The following is a 20,546-nucleotide window of genomic DNA, read 5'->3' on the forward strand; positions in this document are numbered from 1 at the left end:
TAGTTGATATCAGAGCTTCGGTTTAGTCAATTCTCGAAAACTAATGTCGGTTAGAAACCCCATAATACATATTACCTAAATCTAGTCGAATTTCCCATAATATTACTAAAATTTGTGCATAATGTAGCAAAGAAAGAAGAATATCTGTGAATGCTAGGGATGATGAGGGTGAGGAAATAAAAAGTAATGCTCTTCCATAGGTGAGCAACCTTGCACCATTTTTGAGCAATGGAATATTAGGGATTGAGGCTCGAGATTCCTTAATTGAAATGAAAGGGAAATGGTTAGACCATTACATGGGAGTTGCCCTAACCTTATCTCATATACACTGTGATGAGTCGGTGAGACAAAAGGAGATGGTGAGGACAACAGAGGTTTCATAACCAATATACCCTGCAGCTCTAGCTCTAACAGTAGAAGTCTTTAAAGGGGACCCAGTGGAGACCATCCGTAAATGGGGTGCCGAAGAGTTTCAAAGCAATAAAAAAGATAATTCATTTACAGCAGAAAACTGGCTTTCTCGAGTTTATCGGGCAGTTGAAAAGCTATAGTGTTCCCTAGCAGAGAGTTTAAGATGCGCCATCTCTCTGTTGGAGGATGAGGCATATTAGTGGTGAACCACAGTATCTAGCATGGTACCAAGAGATTAGGTGAATTGAGACTTTTCCTAAATAAGTTTAAGAACAAGTTTATTAACAAACTCTTTGTTGAACAAATGAAAAATGACTTTTTGGAACTCAAACATGGGACATGACAATGTTTGAGTATGAGAATGAGTTTATTAGGCTAAACAAGTACGTTAAAGATTTGGCGCCAGATGAGGAAGGCCTGTGCATTAGGTTTTGATCAACCATAAAGGTAACATATTTTAATCCCATGCTTGGCATGTTTTTGGATAATTTTTTTATGTAAATTAGTGAATTTGATGCTCCTAATCCTTTAAATTTATGTTTCTATACTTAGGTAAGCATAGGGAAGTGAAAGAAGCGAAAAACGGGCCAAAATCAGACAAAAAGAGTTGTTTTCATGAACTACACGGCATGGGCACTTCTACACAGGCTGGGCACATGCCCATGTGAGCCACACGGGCTGGCCACACGTCTATGTGCTAAACTGTGTCAATATTGCTCCCTGTTTCCCAAACACGAGAAAAAACCTAATTTTTAGGCTTTCTGAGCATTCTAAAGTCTATAAATACACACTAGAGGATGACTTAAAGGAGACACACAGATAAGAAAGAAGAAATTACTTGAAAAACACCATCGGAATCAACTCAGAAGTAGATCTCCTTCAAGATTAAAGATCTTCATTCAAATTTCCTTTGAAAGTTTTTTTGGGTTTCTTATGTCTTGTTGTTATTCTAATTTTAAGATGTTTTCATCCCAGATTATGAACTAAATTCCCTAGATACCTACGGCGGATGAAACCTATGATAGGTCTTGTTATTTAATTTCTGATTTACATGATAAATACTTGATTTCTTGTTCTCAATTATGTATGCTTATTTCATGTTTTGATATTTTCCGGATATTGATTCATGTTAAATGTGCTTATTCAGTAGAGCAAAAGTCCCCATTTAAAAGTAGATCTAGCATAATTGAGTGGAGTTACATGCAATCCTAGAAATAGGATGACATAAATCTATCAGATTAGAGTCAAATCTAATAGGGGAATTCATAGATCAGGTTAATGCGACAATAGGGGTTTTAATTAGAAAGAAATTTCAATTAATAAACCTAGAATCAGTTGTTTTAACTCTCGAAAGAGATATTAACATAACTTAGAGATTTCTACGGATCAAGGCACAAGTGAATAAATCGTTTAATTCAGATTCAAAATAATAAGTGAAGTCTAGGTAGATTCTTCCCTGGGTTTTGCCTATCTCATTGGTTTAATTTGATTATTTTCCTAATTTATTCTCTATCGTATTCTTAGTAATTAGTTTAGTTAAATTTAGATTAAAAATAATTCCTTCAATTTATTGGCTAGATAATAGAAAAATAGTAAGTACTAGTACTTTTAGTCCTCGTGGATACGATATTCCCGACTCACTATAGCTATACTATTATTCGATAAGTGCACTTTCCTTTGTCTCAATTTTAGTTAGTTTAGTGACTATCTGGTTTGAAGAAGGATTGAATGAGGAATTGAAGGTACTGTTGTCTGCCCTCGAGATCATAAACTTTGTAGTCTTGCTTGTTAAGGCCCAAAGAATGGAATTAGCCATTCAAGAAAGAAATAAGGTCAATAATAGGGAAAAGAGCAAGCGCGCAACCTTCGGTGTGGTGTTTAATATTGGGTTCAAAAGACCTAGAGATGTTAGGGGGTATTATGTTGCCTCAGTTAGAGAATCACAAATTGTGGCTTTCTAATGAGAAAAGAGTCCCAAATCCCCAAATCTTGAAAACCCTGTTAAAATTATTGTTATGTGTTTATGACGTGAAAGTATGGCTGACTTAATGGTAGTGTGCTCTAGGAGTGTCTAGGAAGTCATGGGTTTAAGCCTTGGCTTCCACAAAAAAATTATTTTTTAAGGTTAAACCCTTACCTTTGGTCGGTATGGTTATATGAAAAACTTGTTAAAAACCTGACAGAATGGGCCTGTTGGTTTAGTGGATAGTGACGCGTGAAGTGTACAAGGGGTCTGAGGTTTGAATCCCTGCTTGTGCATATGGAGATTATTTTTATTGATGGCCGTGGGAGGAGGTTATGTTTGACCGAAACTCTGCTTGGTTGAGTAGAGTTTGAACTTGTTAGTTGAGAGGATAACGGGGGAGTGATTTGAGGAGGATTATGTGGGATTTGAAAGGGGGAAGAGTTGTAGCCGAATAGAGACTTTGGCAAGGGAATTCGGCCTTGAGTTGGGAGCTTCTCTCGCTTTTCATTTTCAGGTTTTGATAATTTCTGGTTCTTTCACCCTTGTTTCTGAAGCCGTGTATCACTTTGTTTTTGTTTTGAGTATCTTGCGATTTTAGTTTGGTTCGATTCTACACTTCTCTCTAGCCCTTTAGTCCACCAATTTCTTGCCTTCACTCCTTTTCTCAATTGGCATTCTTTTCTTTGGCTGAATATCACTTGTCCTTTCTCTCACAAACCCTTTTCGATTTTTAGTCCTACTTGTGGATCGATTCATTCCTCCTTCTCCCTTGCCTTCAACTGACTCATTCTTGATCGATTCCTTCTTTCTCTCTCTTAAGTCTTTTGTTCTTCTTGCTTTGGTCGAATCTGTTAAGGCCTAAGCATCTTTTTTTCTTCCTTAACCGATTCTTACTGAGGTTCTGCCGACATCCCACTGAGTTCTTGGTAAGTGTTATTTTTACGATTGGTTTCCCCTAGCTGAATCTTATTTGGCTTTCTTCCAAAAGGTTCAGCTTCTGTATCTCTTAGGCCGAACGGTTGTTTTTCTCTCTTTTTCTACCTTGGGGGAAAGTTCATTTAACACCTCTTTTCGTTTGTTTGTTACTAGAGGCTCATTTTTTTAATTAAGGAGTTAGGCCAATTACCTTGCCCCTGAGTTAGGCCAATTGCCTTGCCCCTGCAAGGGATCCTTTCACTCGTGGTAAGTGCTTTAAGTTTTAGATATAGTTATGATGGTTTATTGATTCTTATAAGTCGGTTAACTGTTTCGTGTGAAGGTTAAAGCATTAGGAAGTAAACGTTGGTGTTGGAACAAAAGGGGTTGTGTGATTGTTCGATTGGTAAGTAGCGATAAATTGGTTAAAGTATTTTTAATACTATGGTTTTAGATTAACCATGAATATGGATTGATGGTGGGGTTGTTGTTAATTATAGGTTCTTTGATCTTAGAAGCGTCTCGGCTACAAGTTCATAACATGTTTGTGTAACACTACCGTTAGATGTGAAACGGAAAAAGCTGAAAAGCCGAAAAGTGAGCTCTCGATACAACGCGGGCGTGTTACCACCCGTGTGGCAGGCCGTGTAACAAAACATGGCCATGTGGTCAAGGAGATGGCCATGAGCATTTTCATGGGTCAACATGATATTGGGCCATTTTGGGTCGAACTGGACCGTGTAGGCCCAATGGGCCTGTGGGCCCCACATAGAAAAATTACACCAAAGTGTGGTAATTATTGGGCTGGGCTGTGTAAACCACACGACTAAGGCCATTTTTGGGCTATGTGGGCCATACAAGCATGTGGGCCCATATGGGCCTACAATATGGGCCGTGGGCCCATTATCACCGATTGACTGTTAAGGTTGCACGGGTTGCCCAAGACGACTGTGGACCTATTGTTGGGCCGGTAAGTGTATCTGGACCCTGATTTTTGATAAATAAATGATATACCCTTATGTGATGTATGACTGTTTGAGCATGCCATTTGTACTGCATATGCATTTATATTATGTTACATTGCATGGGGTGGGATATATGATTTTGGAGGAAGCGTACTGAAAGGCTATAAGCCTATTACTGGCAGTTCTGCTGCAAATACTGTTTTAGTGCTGCAACTGATGCTACTTGGAGTGTAAGGATGGGTGGGTCGATTTTATCCCCACATGGTGTGTAGGGCTGGTACGTAGATGGTGTGTAGAGGCTGGATTAGGTAGGATTTTTTGATTGCGTACTGTACTGTTACTATGATGGGCTTAGGCCCCATTGATACTGTTACTGAAATGGGCTCAGGCCCGGATTGTTACTGTTACTAATATGGGCTAAAACCCTAACTGAAACTGAAAGGGCTTAGGCCCAAATTGTGTTTGCTCCGATTGATTGCTATTGTGGGATTTCACACACTGAGTTTTCATAAACTCACCTATTTGTTAACTCTGCAGGAAATCCCCAAACTTAGACAGATCAATGCGACGGAAGATCAGTGGTGGCCACTCGACTTAGTTAACTTTTAATAATATACTTAAGGTTTATTTTGGGTTTTACGTTATGTAATAAGGCCTCTCGGGTTTATTTTTGATTTTGGTATTTTACTCAAATTTATTTGTGATTTACAATTGCTAGCAGTAGGAAAAACGCGAGTTTTCAAAAATTCAAACGTTTTCAAACCCACGACAAACACGTAACTCGTTTTCAAAGCTTCTGCGAATAACAAACCATTTGCGAAATTAATAACGTTTTATTAAAAGCAACATTTAAAAGTACATGTCCCACGTTATGAATGAGTAATAAGACTTTAAATCGACTTTTCCATCTATACAAAGAGTCTAGTTAAAGAGGGGGTTTTTAAATGACAAGTCTTAGTTTTCAAAAAACACTTCAATGTAACATCGCCAGATTCGGCCATAACGTCTAGGCCAGGTTTGGGGTGTTACAGTACACCAAGCGACGTCTATTGCCAACACGGGAGGGTCCCAGAGAGAAGCTTTCCATATGTAACAGTTGTGGAAAGAGCCATACTAGCGTATGCTGGAGGGTCATTGAGGGATGTTTTAATTTTGGAGTCTAAGACAATTTTAAGAGGGATTTCCTTGTAAGAGTAGAAGGAAATAAATGAGCAATCTGTGCAGGTGGTTAAAGAGCCCTAACCGGAAATGAAATCAGGGACGGTGGTTAAATCAGGGTCAGTTTAGGAAACTCTAAGAAGAAATACAACCAGACCCAACCTGAAAGCTTCATCCAGAGTGTATGTCATGTAGGCAAAAGAGGATGCCAAAGCTCCCGACGTTATTACAGATAACTTTTCTTTATTTGACGCTTGCATACATGTATTAATGGACTCTGGGTCTACTCATTCTTATATTTGTGATAAGTTTGTAATGGGGCAGAGTCTTAGAGTTGCCCTTACAGAGGTTAGTATGTTAGTCACCAACCTCCTAGGTCAGAGCATTATAGTAAATAAAGTGGTAAAAGACTGTTCGCTGAGCTATGGCGGGCATGTATTTCTAGTGAATTTGATGCTTTTGGTTTTTTGTAAGTTCGACACCATATTGGGACTAGATTGGCTGACGAGGCATAGCGTTGTGGTTGAGTGCAAGTCCCGAGGGGTATGGTTAATATCTGCATCTCTTCATACGTATGAAATTCCACGGACGAAATTTATTTCTAAGGTAGGGGAGTTGTTATACCTTGGTTTGGTGAATGAGGTCAGTTTAGGTGACTACGTAGGCAAAGACCGCCTAAGTTGCGAGGCTTAGACTGTATAAAGTTGGTAGCTTCATGGCAGAATGCTACAAAGAACTTTACTGATACTGCGGAGTATCAGTTCGAGTGATAGCAAGATTATAGTTAGGGCGAGGACCTTATTAGGTGGACTTTCCCATTAATAAGATCGCCACCCATGTTTTAGTGTCGTTACTTAAGTAAGTATGATGACTTGTTATAGAAAATTTTAATTTTTCGTTGTGTAACAAAATCAATTTCTAAACCAAAATTTTCTAACATATTGTTTTTGCTTATTTGGTTGAATTTTTTTATAGATGACATTATAGGTTAGGTCATTTGAAATATAGAAAATTAAATGAAATGCATAAGCTAGATTTAATTTCTATTTTTAATAATTACATGGATAAATGAAATAAATGCATGAGACTAAAATTATCTAAAATCCTTTCCTTATGGTTAAAAGTAAAACAAAAATACTTGATTTGATATACAGTGATCTATGTGCCATTCAAAGCACTCCTCTATTGGGAGGAAAGAAATATTTGGTCTTATTTATTGACGATTATTCTTGATATTACTATGCATATTTGTTACATTCAAAGGATAAAGAGTTTGATAGATTTAAAAGTTACAAATATGAAGTTGAGCTTCAATGTAAATCATTATAAAGTGTTTTAAATAAGATGATGATAAGAATATTATAACGTAAGTTATTTTGAATCCACCAAATTTATCTATCAAGTTTCAACTCCATACATACCATAACAAAATGGTGTATAACACCTTTATTGAAAAAAGTTCATCTCTTATGTAAAATGAAAGAAAAGGAAATCAAACCTTCATTTCTATGAAACCCTAGACTCAAATTCAAGTTCGAAGGAGAGAATTGGATTCTACTATGAAAGAATGGGAAGATATTTATAGCAAACCCTTGAATTAAATTTGAAAAAAAAAATAAATGATAATAATCAGTAAATTAATTTAGAAATAAAATTATTAAAATAGGAAATAAATTAGGTTAGAAAAGAAGTGAGAATTCTTGTAGAAGTAGGATTTGAGTAGCGTTGCTTGAAACGCAAGGAATGGATGGTTCTTTTCAACAATGAAGCTTCAAATTTTTTGCTTTGCACAAGTAAGGAGTTGAGTTTGAAGTATCAAATTTCCAGAATTCTCAAGAACTAATTTTGATTTAGAGAACGTAAGATAACCTTTTGATTAAGAGTTATTCCTCTAAGAAGAAATTCGACCGATTAGATAGCCTAATTAAGAGTCTTGTACGAATGACCCTTAGAGTTCTTGTACAAGCCAACTAGTGAATTAAAATAAGTACTAATAGTAGAATTTAACCTTTTTCTTTAGCAGGTAGCTGTTGATTGAGTGATTGTACTTAATCTGGATCTTACAAATATCCAAATATTATAGATTTGTTGGGATTAAAAACAAAAATCAACCAAGGTTGATAGAAGTTTGAGCAGCAAGGCTCGATGCTTGCAGAGGAAACAAACAGAATCGGGCTTGAAGAGCAAAAATGAAAAAAAAGAAAAGAGAGTTTTCTGATGAAATCCAATGATTTCATTAACAACAATGAATAAAGGCATTGAGCCATTACATATACCAATTCATGAGTTGGTCAAAATGTGACAAACATTACCTAATCATTACCTACTACCACTAATTTCATTAAAACTTGATAAATGAAACTTGTACACTTGACAAAGCTGATTTATTAGCTCAACATTCCCTAATTACATCAAATACATCACCAACTATGTTTAAAACTAACTAGATTACATGACATCAACTAAACTAACAAAACAAAACAGTAGCAAAAACTTTAGTAGCTGTATGCATGGCTTAGGCTGCTTCTCTACTCTTTATCTGCTTCACATGCTGCATGCAGACCAACTTCAACACTCCTCCTTAGTTTGCTTGCTATAAATTCCCATTTTCCTTCTTAATTCATTGAATCTTGACACACTAAGGGGCTTTGTCAAGATGTCAGCAACTTGATCTTCAGAACTACAATGAATCAGTCTCACCTCTCGAGCTTGCTCCATTTCTCTAACAAAATGAAACTTAATCTTGAAGTGTTTTGTCCTTCCATGGAGTACTGGATTCTTAGTAATTGCAATAGCAGATTGGTTGTCACAATTGATCTCTATTGCTTCCCTTTGGTGTTGATTCAAATCAGCCATGATTTTTCTTAGCCAAATGGCTTGGTTAACAGTTACTGTAGCTTCCACATATTCTGCTTCAGCAGTTGACTAAGCAACAACATTTTACTTTCTCAAACTCAAACAAAAAATGGTTGAACCAAGGGTAAACACATAACTTGAGGTGCTCTTCATATCATCTAATGATCCAACCCAATCACTATCAGTATAACCAAGCAACTTCATGCTTTCAGCCTTGGTAAACTTCAAACCAAAACTCAATGTACCTTTGATGTACCTGAGAACTCTTTTGGTAGCTTGTAAGTGCTTCTCATTATAGTAATACATGAATCTTGACAGCAGACTAACAACAAACATGATGTCTGGTCTAGTGGCAGTCAGAGATAGTAAACATCCAACCAAACTCCTATAGGTTGACTCACTAACCTTTTTAGAATCACATTGGCTCGATAGTTTCTCTCCAACAGCAACTGGCATGCTTGTTGCTTTGCAATTTTGCATAGAGAATTTGTTCAGAATCTTTGAGGAAAAAGTCTTTTGACTTAAGAAGATTCCATGCTGAGTTTGTAACACTTCCATGCCAAGGAAGTAAGCCATTTTTCCCAAATCAGACATCTTAAACATTTGATTTATTTTCTCCTTAAAATTAACCAATATAGCACGATTTCCTCCTGTCACTAGCAGTTCATCCACATACAAGGATTCATTAGCTCTATTTCAATACCTTCTCTTTTGATATACAAGTTTGGCTCACTGATGCTCATTTTGAATCCTAGGCTAGTTAGATAGCTGTCGATTCTATCATACCAGGCTCTTGGTGCCTATTTCAAGCCATACAAGGCTTTCTTCAGCTTGTAGACATTGTCTTCTTTTCCTTCAACTTTAAACCCGTCAGGCTATTCAATATAAATTTTTTTCCTCAAGATAGCCATTGAGAAAGGCTAATTTTACATCAAACTGATGAACTTTCCACTGCTTTTGTGCGGCCAAGGCAATTAGCAGCCTAATAGTGTCAAGCCTGGCCACTGGTGCAAAGGTTTCAAGGTAGTCAATGCCATATTTCTGGCTGAACACTTTCACTACCAGCCTTGCTTTCAGCTTGTTCAAACTTCCATCAGCGTTGTGTTTGGCTCGAAACACCCACTTCACTCCTATGACCTTCTTGTTGACTGGTTTTAAAACTAGTTCTCAGGTCTTTTTTTTTTCAATCATGCTGATTTCATCAACCATAGCCTGTTTCCAGCCTTGCTGAGCTTCAGCCTCTTCAAAACAGCTTGGTTCAACTACAGCTAGTTGTGCTCTTTTATATATCTTAGCCAATGGTCTAGTGCCCCTGATTAGTTCATCATCAATGTCTATTTCAAGACCATTTTGATTAGCTTTAGTTTGACCTGCCACAAGATCTTCAGCAGCAGCCTCTGGCTCATTCTTATCCCAGTTCCAGCTTGACTTCTCATCAAATACAACATATCTGTTCACAAGTACTTTGTTGGATACCAGGTTGAGCTTTCTTGGCCAACTTGTCCCTCTTGACAATAGGAACATGTGCATAACAGATGCAACCAAAGACCCTCAGGTGAGTCAGTGATGGTTTGAACCCAAACCAAGCCTCAAATGGAGTTTTCTAAACTAATGCCTTGGTTGAGAGCCTGTTTTGAAGGTATACAACAGTGTTAATTGCCTCAGCCCATAAGGTTTTGGGCAAGTTTCTCTCAAACAACAAACATTTGGCCATATCCATCACGCTTCTATTCTTCCTTTCACTTACACCATTCTGTTGAGGTGTGTAAGTGTTGGTGAGCTGGTGCTTGATGCTTACTTTATCACAAAAATTCTGAAACATGGCTGAGGTATACTCAGTCCCATTATCAAACCTCAATGTCTTCAACATGCAACCTATTTCAGTTTCTGCTGTAGCTTTAAACTTTCAAAACACTGAGGCAACTTCTGATTTGTGTTTCAAGAAGTAAATCAAGCAATATCTCGAGTAATCATCAATGAAAATGATGAAATACCTATTGCCATCCAAGGACTGTGTCTTCATGGGGCCACACACATCAGTGTGGACCAGCTGCAACAGGCATTGTTTGAAGGAAATAGCAGTCTGGCTTATTTTCCTAACTGACATACTTCACAAACTTCTTTCTTCTCAACTGAATCAGTGAAGTTTTCGACCAAGTCTTCTTTGGTTAGCTGAGCCATTGACTTGTAGTTGACATGGTCAAGCCTCTTGTGCCACAACTTGGATTCATTTGAAACAACTGTGTAGGCACTGTCTAAGCTTTTGTTCCAATCCACAACAAAACTTTTGTCAGCCATGGTCACTGACAAGAGCTTGGATCCATTTAGATCACTGATTAGGCATTCCTTGCCTTTAAATACCATAGAGTAGCCATTTTCTAACAACTAAGCTATACTGAGTAGATTTTTGTTAATTTCAGGCACCAACAAGACATTTGAAACAAGCTTGTTACCAGTGGGAGTGTTTATCATCATATCTCCTTTGCCTTCTATTTTGATGAAATGTCCATTTCCAACTTTCACTTTTGCTTTAATGCTTCTGTCAATTGACTTGAAGATGGCAACATTAGGGGTCATGTGATTTGTGCAACCACTGTCTAACAGTCACCTCTTTGTGGCCTTTTCTTTTGCAGCTGAGCAAGAAACTGCAAAGACTTGCTCTTCTTGGTCACTTTCCTCTTCTGCTACTCTAGCTTCAGCTCTAGGTTGCTGAGGTTGATTTAGCCTCTGTTTGCCTTTGTTTCTGCAGACTTTCTCAACATGACCCATCTTTTTGCAAACTTGGTACTGCACATCAGGCCTAAACCAACAGTTTACCTCTAGATGGCCAAGCCTTTTGCAATGTCTGCAAGGTTGATCTTTTCTTCTTGCACCATCTGATTTAGGCTTGTCTTTCCAGGTTTTCTTCCCCTTGTCGGCAGAGGAGCTCGAGGCTGGTCTGCTTTTGGCTTGGAAGACACCTTCTTGATGCTCTTCCAGTCTACTGGCTCTCCTTTGCTCTTGAGCATAAATAACATTGATCAGCTCTGTAAATGAGATGTTGGTCAAGTCCCTCGAGTCTTCAAGGGATGATATCTTTGCCTCATACCTTTCAGGCAAGGTTGAGATCACTTCCTCCACAATTCTTGCTTCATTAAACTGTTCTCTAAACAGTCTGATAATGTTTTCCATAGCTATGATTCTGTTTGAGTATTGCTTCACTGTTTCTTCCTCCTTCATCTTCAAGTTTTCAAAATCCCATCTCAAATTCAGTAGCTGTTGCTGTCTTGTTCTTTTAGTCCCTTGAAACTCCTCATTCAGCTTATCCCAGACCTGCTTTGGTGACTCACAAGCTATGATTATTGTGAAAATCACATTAGACACACTGTTTTGGATGCAAGACATGGCTTTGTGCCTCTTGGTTCTTTCATCTGCATGCTGCCTAATCTGAGCCACTGTTGGATTAGCTCTTACAGGTGCTGGTTCAGCATCTGAGTTGACAACCTCCCACAAGTCGAATTCATATAGGTAGGTTTTCATTTTGACTACCTATATGTGATAGCCCTCTCTATTGAACACTAGTGGTGCTGCAGGTGAGAAACCTGATGAAGACATGATTTTAAGGGTTGAAGTATAATAGGTCCACTAAGAATAGGGCTCTGATACGAATTGTTGGGATTAAAAACAAAAATCAACCAAGGCTGATAGAAGTTTAAGCAACAAGGCTCGATGCTTGTAGAGGAAACAAATAGAATCGGACTTGAAGAGTAAAAATGAAAACAAAGAAAAGAGAGAGTTTTCTGATGAAATTCAATGATTTCATTAACAACAACGAATAAAGGCATTGAGTCATTACATATACCAGTTCATAAGCTGGTCAAAATGTGACAAACATTACCTAATCATTACCTACTACCACTAATTTCATTGAAACTTGATAAATGAAACTTGTAAACTTGACAAAGCTGATTTATCAACTCAACATTACCTAATTACATCAAATGTATCACTAACTATGCTCAAAACTAACTAGATTACATGACATAAACTAAACTAACAAAACAAAAAAGTAGCAAAAACTTTAGCAGCTGCATGCATGGCTCGGGTTGCTTATCTACTCTTTAACTGCTTCACATGCTGCATGCAGACCAACTTCAACAAGATTTTAGCTTTTTGAACATTGTATTACAGATTAGCCGCAAATTCATAAGAACTAATGAATAAATCCCTCCTTTAATGGTTCCGAGGAAACTAAGGAAAGAGAGAGTATGACTCAGTCAGCTTGAAAAAAAAAAAAAAAAGGGGGACTGGTAGGAATCCAGGAGGATTTTATTTATAATGATAAAGACAAACTGCATATGTCAACGTGCATGAAATATAGACACAATTGAACAAATATCTCATTTCACGGGGGGACCCCTTAGATCCAATTGGTTACTCTACCTTATTTTTCAAACTGAAATTAGTTTCTTGTCCGTTTGTTCTTTATACCACTTTCAATCTTACTACTATACTCTGTAGCTTAATCTTCAATACAGTTTCTTGTTCGAATTTCATTGGAGATGAATAGAGCAAAATTAGAAGGAGGAGAACTTTCAAGTTCTTTGATACATAAAGAGAAACCTCGGGATGGAGTTGTACATGGTTTTTCGGGTGAAGAACTAGATGGAATTAAAACTACTTCTTCTGCAACAACCATGGTTGTTCTCAGCACCTTTGTTGCTGTTTGCGGATCTTATGTTTTTGGGACTGCTGTAAGTATATTCTTTTCACCAATGAAACCTGCTAAGTAAAGGGTTTCCCTCTTCTGCTTGGCCATGAATTTTGATTACACAGTGCCTAGATTGTTGTTTATTCATCTGTTGAAAAGCAATGAGACTTAAGAAAGTTGGGTTTTATTCAGATACACCTCTGGTAATAATTCTGTCATTTGTTTAACAAAAGATGAACTAATATACCATGATTGATTTTCCAGATTGGATATTCATCTCCTGCTCAGACGGGAATCACAGATGACCTAGGTCTCTCTGTGGCTGAGGTAAAACTGTTTCCTTTGTGTCAATTACTGACATATTCTTCCATATTTAACTGCTTGATTTTGTTTACACACAAAAAGAGTATAATTTGTACAGTATTTATGGCCTTATAATTTTGTTTCAAATACCTTATGCCAGCTTAAGCAACTGAGCAGGAGGATCATCATGGCTTTCCTATTATTGCTTCTTTTTCTGAAACTTCCGTTTTTCCTGCTTTGGTCATTGCAGTATTCCTTTTTTGGTTCAATATTGACGATTGGAGCTATGATAGGTGCAGTAATGAGTGGGAGAATAGCAGATTACATTGGTCGAAAATGTGTAAGATTTTCTAGGACATATGATTATATCTTTAATCCTAATACCAAACAGTTCTTCATGTCTTTGGCTTTCTTCAATGTTGGTTAATTTGGGTGATGCAGACGATGGGTTTCTCGGAGATATTCTGCATAATAGGATGGCTTCTGATACTATTCTCCAAGGTGTTTTCATGCCTAATTTTATTATACTCTGCCTTTTTTCATCTGTGCCTTGTATGGTCTGAAATCATAGTGCTAAATGCTAACTGCTTGTGAAAAGGCTGCTTTCTGGCTTGACTTTGGACGAATGCTGGTAGGATGTGGGATGGGCCTCCTTTCCTATGTGGTAAGCTGTGAACATATAACAATTGTACTTGACTAGCCATTCATATGTTTGAAGAAAAATATCTTATCTTGTTCACCGTAGGTTCCAGTATATATTGCTGAAGTTACACCCAAGGATATTCGAGGAGGATTTACGTCGGTCCATCAGGTAACTGCTATGCACTATTAAAGTAATTCAATATGTTCTTGTGCTTATGTACCTGATGACAATCAATTCTGCAGCTGATGATTTGTTGTGGCGTGTCGATAACTTACCTCATAGGCGCGTTTGCCACCTGGCGCACTTTGGCTTTAATAGGTAACTATCAGATTTTAGTGCTACATTGCAATTTAAAGGATTCTCTAATGGTTTCTTCCATGTGACATGATTTCAGGAACTATTCCATGTCTTATGCAGCTTCTGGGTCTATTCTTCATCCCTGAGTCACCAAGATGGCAGGTAATTTTAAGGTAGTAGTCTAGATTCTATAAGTTATTTAAATTAGGAAAATAATACCAAAACTCAAAAATGTGGTGCATGCTACTAAATGATAACATTTCTTCTGAAATTATTCCTCAAGAGTAAATCCAAGCATTTACAAACACATTGATATGGTGAATACAACTATTTGCAGGCAAAGATAGGTAAATGGAAAGAGTGTGAAGCTTCCCTGCAGTGCCTAAGGGGAAACAATGCTGATATTTCTAATGAAGCAAGTGAGATTAAAGTAAGTTATTAGCTTTCAGTGCATGCAAGTTCCGGTTTCATTCCTTTGGATTTGTACCACATGTGCCCCTATATCTGCATGTTTTGACTACACAAAACGGGAAAGAAACGGTTTATCTTTTCTAATTTTTTCTTTTGCAGGATTACACAGAACAACTTCAACGGCTTTCGGAATCTAGCGTGTTCGATTTGTTCCAGAAGGAATATGCTTGGTCCCTCATTGTAAGAATTAAAGCCAATCCTAGATGTGTCATTGTTTCTTGCTATGAGTTTTTCCTTTTAACTTATAACTAAACTGATTAAGGTCGGAGTTGGCCTAATGGTACTGCAACAATTCGGAGGAGTCAATGGCATTGCATTTTATGCTAGTTCTATTTTCATATCAGCTGGTATGTTAAAAATATTTTCATGTTCTGAAACAATAGAAGAACTATATAGGAAGTTCATACTTGATAAAATCTTTATCTTTAATTCTTTGTGACAGGATTTTCTGGTAGTGTTGGAATGATAGCAATGGTTGTGGTTCAGGTCAGCTCTCTTTGCTTGCACCATAAACAGATTTCATATAATTTGGATTAATGCTTTTCTTAATGATCAGAATAATCTTCTATAGGTTCCAATGACAACATTGGGAGTACTATTGCTCGATAAATCCGGACGAAGACCACTTCTATTGGTACAGAAGCCTAGAAATGTATCTTCTATATGAATTTCATCTATTTGTAACGTTAAGGAATTGTTCCTGCTGAAATATCTACAGGTGTCTGCAGCTGGAACATGCTTGGGTTGCTTCCTTGTTGGATTGTCATTTCTCTTGCAGGTTCAGCCAGATTTATTGATCTAAAATTTCAATCTATATTCTTTTCCAGAAAATATTAAGCTAGATCACACACAGGACCTTCAACAATGGAAGGAAGTCACTCCTATTTTATCACTTGTTGGTGTACTGGTAAATCCAATGAATCAGTTTTTTTAGGCAGTACTTTTCATGAATTAAATCATCATCATGTTGATATGTTCGACTCACTGTAGGTATACACGGGCTCGTTTTCGTTAGGCATGGGAGGAATACCTTGGGTTATAATGTCTGAGGTAAGTTTACCCTGATTATCCAAATTCTGCAGCCTTCAGTGTTATTTTTACCTTTAAGCTTTACTGAGAAAAGGGTTCCAATTTCAGATATTTCCCATAAATATGAAAGGTTCAGCTGGAAGCCTTGTAACATTGGTTAGCTGGTTAGGCTCTTGGATTATTTCCTTTGCATTTAACTTCCTCATGAAATGGAGCTCAACAGGTACACTGTTGTATTTGACTTTGTCATGTCCACCATATAATTTTCGCTACATACTTATCAAATTTTAACCCTTTTTTTCCCTACGTTACACTGTCTTTCTTCATCCAGGAACATTCTTCATATTTGCTACCATATGTGGCTTAACTGTTCTATTTGTAGCTAAGCTGGTACCGGAGACCAAGGGACGGACGCTAGAAGAAATACAAGCATCGATGAATCCAGTTTCCTTGGAACGACGAGTACCATTTACTCCTTAACAATCAATAAATCTGTCATTGGGGAATTCATGTACAATATTCGAAGTCCTAACTTCAGTGCCATGTTAGAATTCATGAATTCAAAGTTACCAATGCTATACTTTGGTACATATGTTTCACCTGATTATTGGATCCAGTTCTTCTCCTGTAGTAGTCTCAATCCACTGAGTTATTGCTCGACCAGAACAGAGTTCTATTCCTCATAGTTCAACGAAATGGGGAAAGTTAAATATTTGAAACAAGCACAATCGTTGAAGATAAGTGAGAGTCAATAACTAGGTTGGCAATGGTTGAACAGTCATTGAAGCATCTTTTTTATAACCATATACATTATGACCATGTAACAGTCGGGGAATTAAACTTACTATCATCTAGCATGAGTCTTCAAGTAGCCTATTAGATTATTACTTTTCTGTTGACTGAAAATAGAAATGATAATACAGTTTGTACAGGGTTGTTTGGTGGAGAGAAGAAATATTGTAAACAAGTGAATAAGATGTACTAAAAAAAAGTAGAGAGGAATACTGGAGTAGATTCGGAAATATTGAGCACAGCGATAATGGTCGTTGATAATGTGGAGAAAGATAAATGTGATTGATGATCAGGTTCAACAAATAAACATGTTGAGAGGATTTTAAATAGAACTTTGAGAGTCCAAAATGCTAAAATAACAGAAGTCCCTCTCCCGCTAGTGAATGGTTCCTATTTGTAATGTCTCAAGAATGAGAGTTACAAAGGTGACAATTAATAGAAGGAATGAAATTAATTTTCAGTTACAATGACATTAATGGTTAAAAGGGGATGGTGAAGGTTTTGTTGGTGGTCGTGATGATGAATGGGGAAGAAGAGTCTTATGTTTATGAAAGAAGGAAACATTCATCATATCTGATCCATCAAGCCAAATTGTCCGAAACATCCTAAGAGTGAAGATAACTTAAGAACTCTGTTATATCTCAGGGCTACTTCCACTTCTTCTACTGTGGCAAAGTAGTATCATGTGAAACATCTTTCACAAGACAAGGGTTGTTCTTGCACATATGTCATTGTGACTTGTTCCAAATGTGAGTTCTCAATATGGTTGTCCCCAATGTAGATGATGTTTCCATACAAGAGTTGTTTTGTGGTGATATTTTTCTTGGAAGAGCTTGTTCTATAAAATGGTTCTTCTAATAAAACACAATTGTTCTAAATGGAAGTTGTTTTAGACAACCGTTGTTCTAAATAAAACTATTCTTGACATGTCATTATTCTAAACAAGATTTGGTCCAAATTTTAGTTATTCGTAACAAAAGCTATTCTCAAATGAAATGTACACTAGATGAGAATTGTTCTAAATTAAAACACTATTCTAAACATAGTTATTCAAGACATAGTTATTCTCAAACAACGGTTGTTATGAACAACTATTTTGAATAATTATTATTCTTCTAGAAGAAATAATGTAACACTCCTTACCCGAGACTGTTGCCAGAATCGAGCACGAGGCATTACTAAACTTATTCTATCCCTTAAATAGGTTTAAATTGTTTATTTAAGCATTTCGGAATGTGCTGCCATTCTGCATTGTAGTCGCCTAAAAATTCATATCTTGAGTTCCGAAACTCGAAATTAAGATCCGTAAATTTTTCCTGAAACTAGACTCATATATCTATCTACTAATTTTTTTCATAGATTTTTGACTTGGCCAATTAGTACAGTTTATTAGTTAAAGTTTCCCCTGTTTCAAAACTCAACTGCACTAACCTCTTGTTACTACGAACCATGTTTCTTCCTGTACAAAATTCGTATCACTAAGCCGTTTGTTTCTCTTAAAACTAGACTCAACAAGGATTATAACCATATAAATTATACCTTCTAATTAGTTTTTTACAATTTATGGTGAATTTCCAAAGTTGAAATAGGGGTTCTAGAAATTGCTCTGACCCTGTTTTACTGAAACTCAGATATATCATGAAATATAATACCTTTACCTATTTTTCTTATTCCATAAGAAAATAGACATAATAAGCTTTAATTTCATATATTATTCATCTTCAAACTATGTTTATACAATTTTTAGTGATTTTTCAAAGTTACGTCATTGCTGTTACTTGAATCTGTTTTTAGGTTACTTTCACATTTTTCATAATTTTCATGTGATAATCACCATTCAATCATACATATTAATAAACATGCATATCATCGGTCATTTTATTAGCTAATCACTAGCAAGTATTTACACATCATTCATTGTTCATATTATACCAAAAGTGGCTAAGTTTCTATACATGCCATACACAAAACAAAACGCCTAATTATACCGAAGTTATTTCTTTGATAGTGTGATCGGCCTCGACGCTTCCTTCGATCCCCGAGTGGCTAGATAAGTACTATAAGAAGAAGAAAATAAAGAGATTAAGCACTAGGCTTAGTAAGCTTACAAGCAAATAAATCACAACATTCAACATAATGGATAATTATGCATAATATCACCTAACATCATAAATTTCTTTACTTCTCAATTTCTATCTTCTTCTTTATTCCCTTACCTTCTTTCTTACCGACCTTTCCTTTTCATAAGTATAATCTACTTTTCCTTTGCTGTTAATTCACTGTAATTTAACTCGTATCCTGACCCGTTGAACCACTCGGAATACTAAGGATACTAGGGTCGTTCTGTCTATCAATATCTCGCCAATGCCATGTCTTTGACATGGACTTACATGAATTATTCTGTCTCCAATGCCATATATAATATGGACTTATATGGCTCAATCCTGTCTCCAAAGCCATATTTCTAATATGGACTTACATGGCTCATTTCGCTCATCCGTCAACCCTAATATCCTAACATTCCTAGGGTTCAACCGGCTTTCTAACACTTTTCCTCTCACTTCACCTTAAATTCGACTTTAAATATTTTCATAACATAAATATATAAATGCTGAAATTGACAATAATAATGTAAAATAAAAGAATATTGCATTTATTTACTGTAAACTTACCTCGATACAAAATGTGACTAAACTTTACAATTTAGTCCTTTACTTTTTCTTTTCCCGATCTACTCTCGAATTTCGCTCTTCTTGATCTATAATAGCAAATTTAGCTTATTTAATATCAACATTTATCAAAAAACCCTTTACTCAAACTTTGGCAAAATTACATTTTGCCCTAAACTTTCACATATTTGCACTTTTGCCCCAAGGCTCGTAAATTAAACTTCATCCTATTTTCTTATGTTTTATGACATGCTGATCATTTTTCCTTCTATGGCAACATCAAATTCACACACTAACATGTACTTATGACTATTAGGTATTTTTACCGATTAAGCCTTTTACTCGTTTTCACTTAAAACCAAGTAGCACAAGTTGTCTAACATAATTTAAAACCTCATATTCCATCATAAAACATCAAAATACACAAATTTCACCTATGGGTATTTTTCCAAATTTGATTCCTAACTTAAATTATTGCTAGCATAAGCTTTATCGAGCTACGGGACTTCAAAAACGTAAAGATCATTAAAAGCGGGCTTGGAATCACTTACTATGAAGCTTGAAAGTTGAAGAAACCCCAGCTATGGAGAGAGGTAAGGTTCTGCTGGTAACTTGAAGAAGATGATACAATTTTATCATCTTTTTACCTTTTATTAATGTTAATAACCAAATGACCAAAATGCCCTCCTTAGAAACTTTCAAAATTCCTTCCATGTCCTAATTTTGTCCATGAACTTAAAATTGGTCAAATTACCATTTAAGATCTCCTAATTAATATTCCAAAATAATTTCATACTAAAAACTTCTAGAATGCAAGTTTTGCAAATTATTCGATTTAGTCCCTAACCTCAATTTAAGCACTTTATGCATAGAATTTTATCACGAAATTTTCACACAATCATGTAATCATACCATGAACCTCAAAATAATAATAAATTTTTTTTTTTACCCTGAATTTGTGGTTTCGCAACCACTGTTCCGTTTAGGCCCTATTTCGGAATGTTACAAATAATAAGTGAAACAACATTGCAATTTCTTCCAAGCTTGGTAACTCAATTTCTTGAAACAATAGCCAAAACCAAATATCTATAAATTGCCCCCACATGAGTTTCAAGTATCACTCCTATTTCAGTCAAATTTGAGAAATAATCTTCTAGTTAAACTCTGTTTATTTGTTTCAATCAAACATTGATTAGTTTAGATTATTTTATTATTATTTGACCTATATAGGTATTTTTACAACCTAAGGAAAAACATCCATTATATATTAGAACTCATAACACATTTAGAGAATTTTGTGTTTACGTTTTGAGGGTTCTTTGTTTTCGAGGTTTAGTTTCTATCTCTATCTTTTGTACTCTTCATTCTTTTGCCATTATAG

The 20,546-nt window shown here is 36.2% G+C and overlaps 2 protein-coding genes across 4 annotated transcripts; one reads left to right on the top strand and one right to left on the bottom strand.

Annotated features, from left to right (window-relative positions):
- Window positions 1-10,875: 10,875 nt before the first annotated feature.
- On the bottom strand, window positions 10,876-11,790 carry LOC108471707 (uncharacterized). The gene has a single exon (XM_017773285.1). The coding sequence runs from the start codon at window positions 11,788-11,790 to the stop codon at window positions 10,876-10,878; it is 915 nt and encodes a 304-aa protein (XP_017628774.1).
- An 820-nt stretch (window positions 11,791-12,610) lies between these two features.
- On the top strand, window positions 12,611-16,671 carry LOC108473714 (sugar transporter ERD6-like 5). Of its 3 annotated transcripts, none has more exons than XM_017775432.2 (18): window positions 12,611-13,004; window positions 13,226-13,288; window positions 13,515-13,604; window positions 13,706-13,765; window positions 13,863-13,928; window positions 14,010-14,075; window positions 14,150-14,225; window positions 14,302-14,366; window positions 14,542-14,634; window positions 14,775-14,855; window positions 14,938-15,022; window positions 15,118-15,161; window positions 15,247-15,309; window positions 15,394-15,453; window positions 15,529-15,582; window positions 15,666-15,725; window positions 15,813-15,927; window positions 16,036-16,671. In XM_017775432.2, exons 1-18 carry the CDS (start codon window positions 12,813-12,815, stop codon window positions 16,182-16,184), a joined length of 1,482 nt encoding a protein of 493 aa, XP_017630921.1. In that variant the 5' UTR covers window positions 12,611-12,812; the 3' UTR covers window positions 16,185-16,671. The 3 variants fall into 3 exon arrangements, 2 of the variants coding, with proteins under 2 accessions (XP_017630921.1, XP_017630922.1); XM_017775433.2 differs by having other exon boundaries at window positions 15,394-15,418; window positions 15,503-15,582; XR_008274779.1 differs by lacking the exons at window positions 15,394-15,453; window positions 16,036-16,671 and having other exon boundaries at window positions 15,503-15,582; window positions 15,813-15,848.
- The last annotated feature ends 3,875 nt before the right edge of the window (window positions 16,672-20,546 follow it).

The sequence above is a fragment of the Gossypium arboreum genome, chromosome 11 (genome assembly GCF_025698485.1).
Source record: "Gossypium arboreum isolate Shixiya-1 chromosome 11, ASM2569848v2, whole genome shotgun sequence".
NCBI classification, from domain to species: domain Eukaryota; kingdom Viridiplantae; phylum Streptophyta; class Magnoliopsida; order Malvales; family Malvaceae; genus Gossypium; species Gossypium arboreum.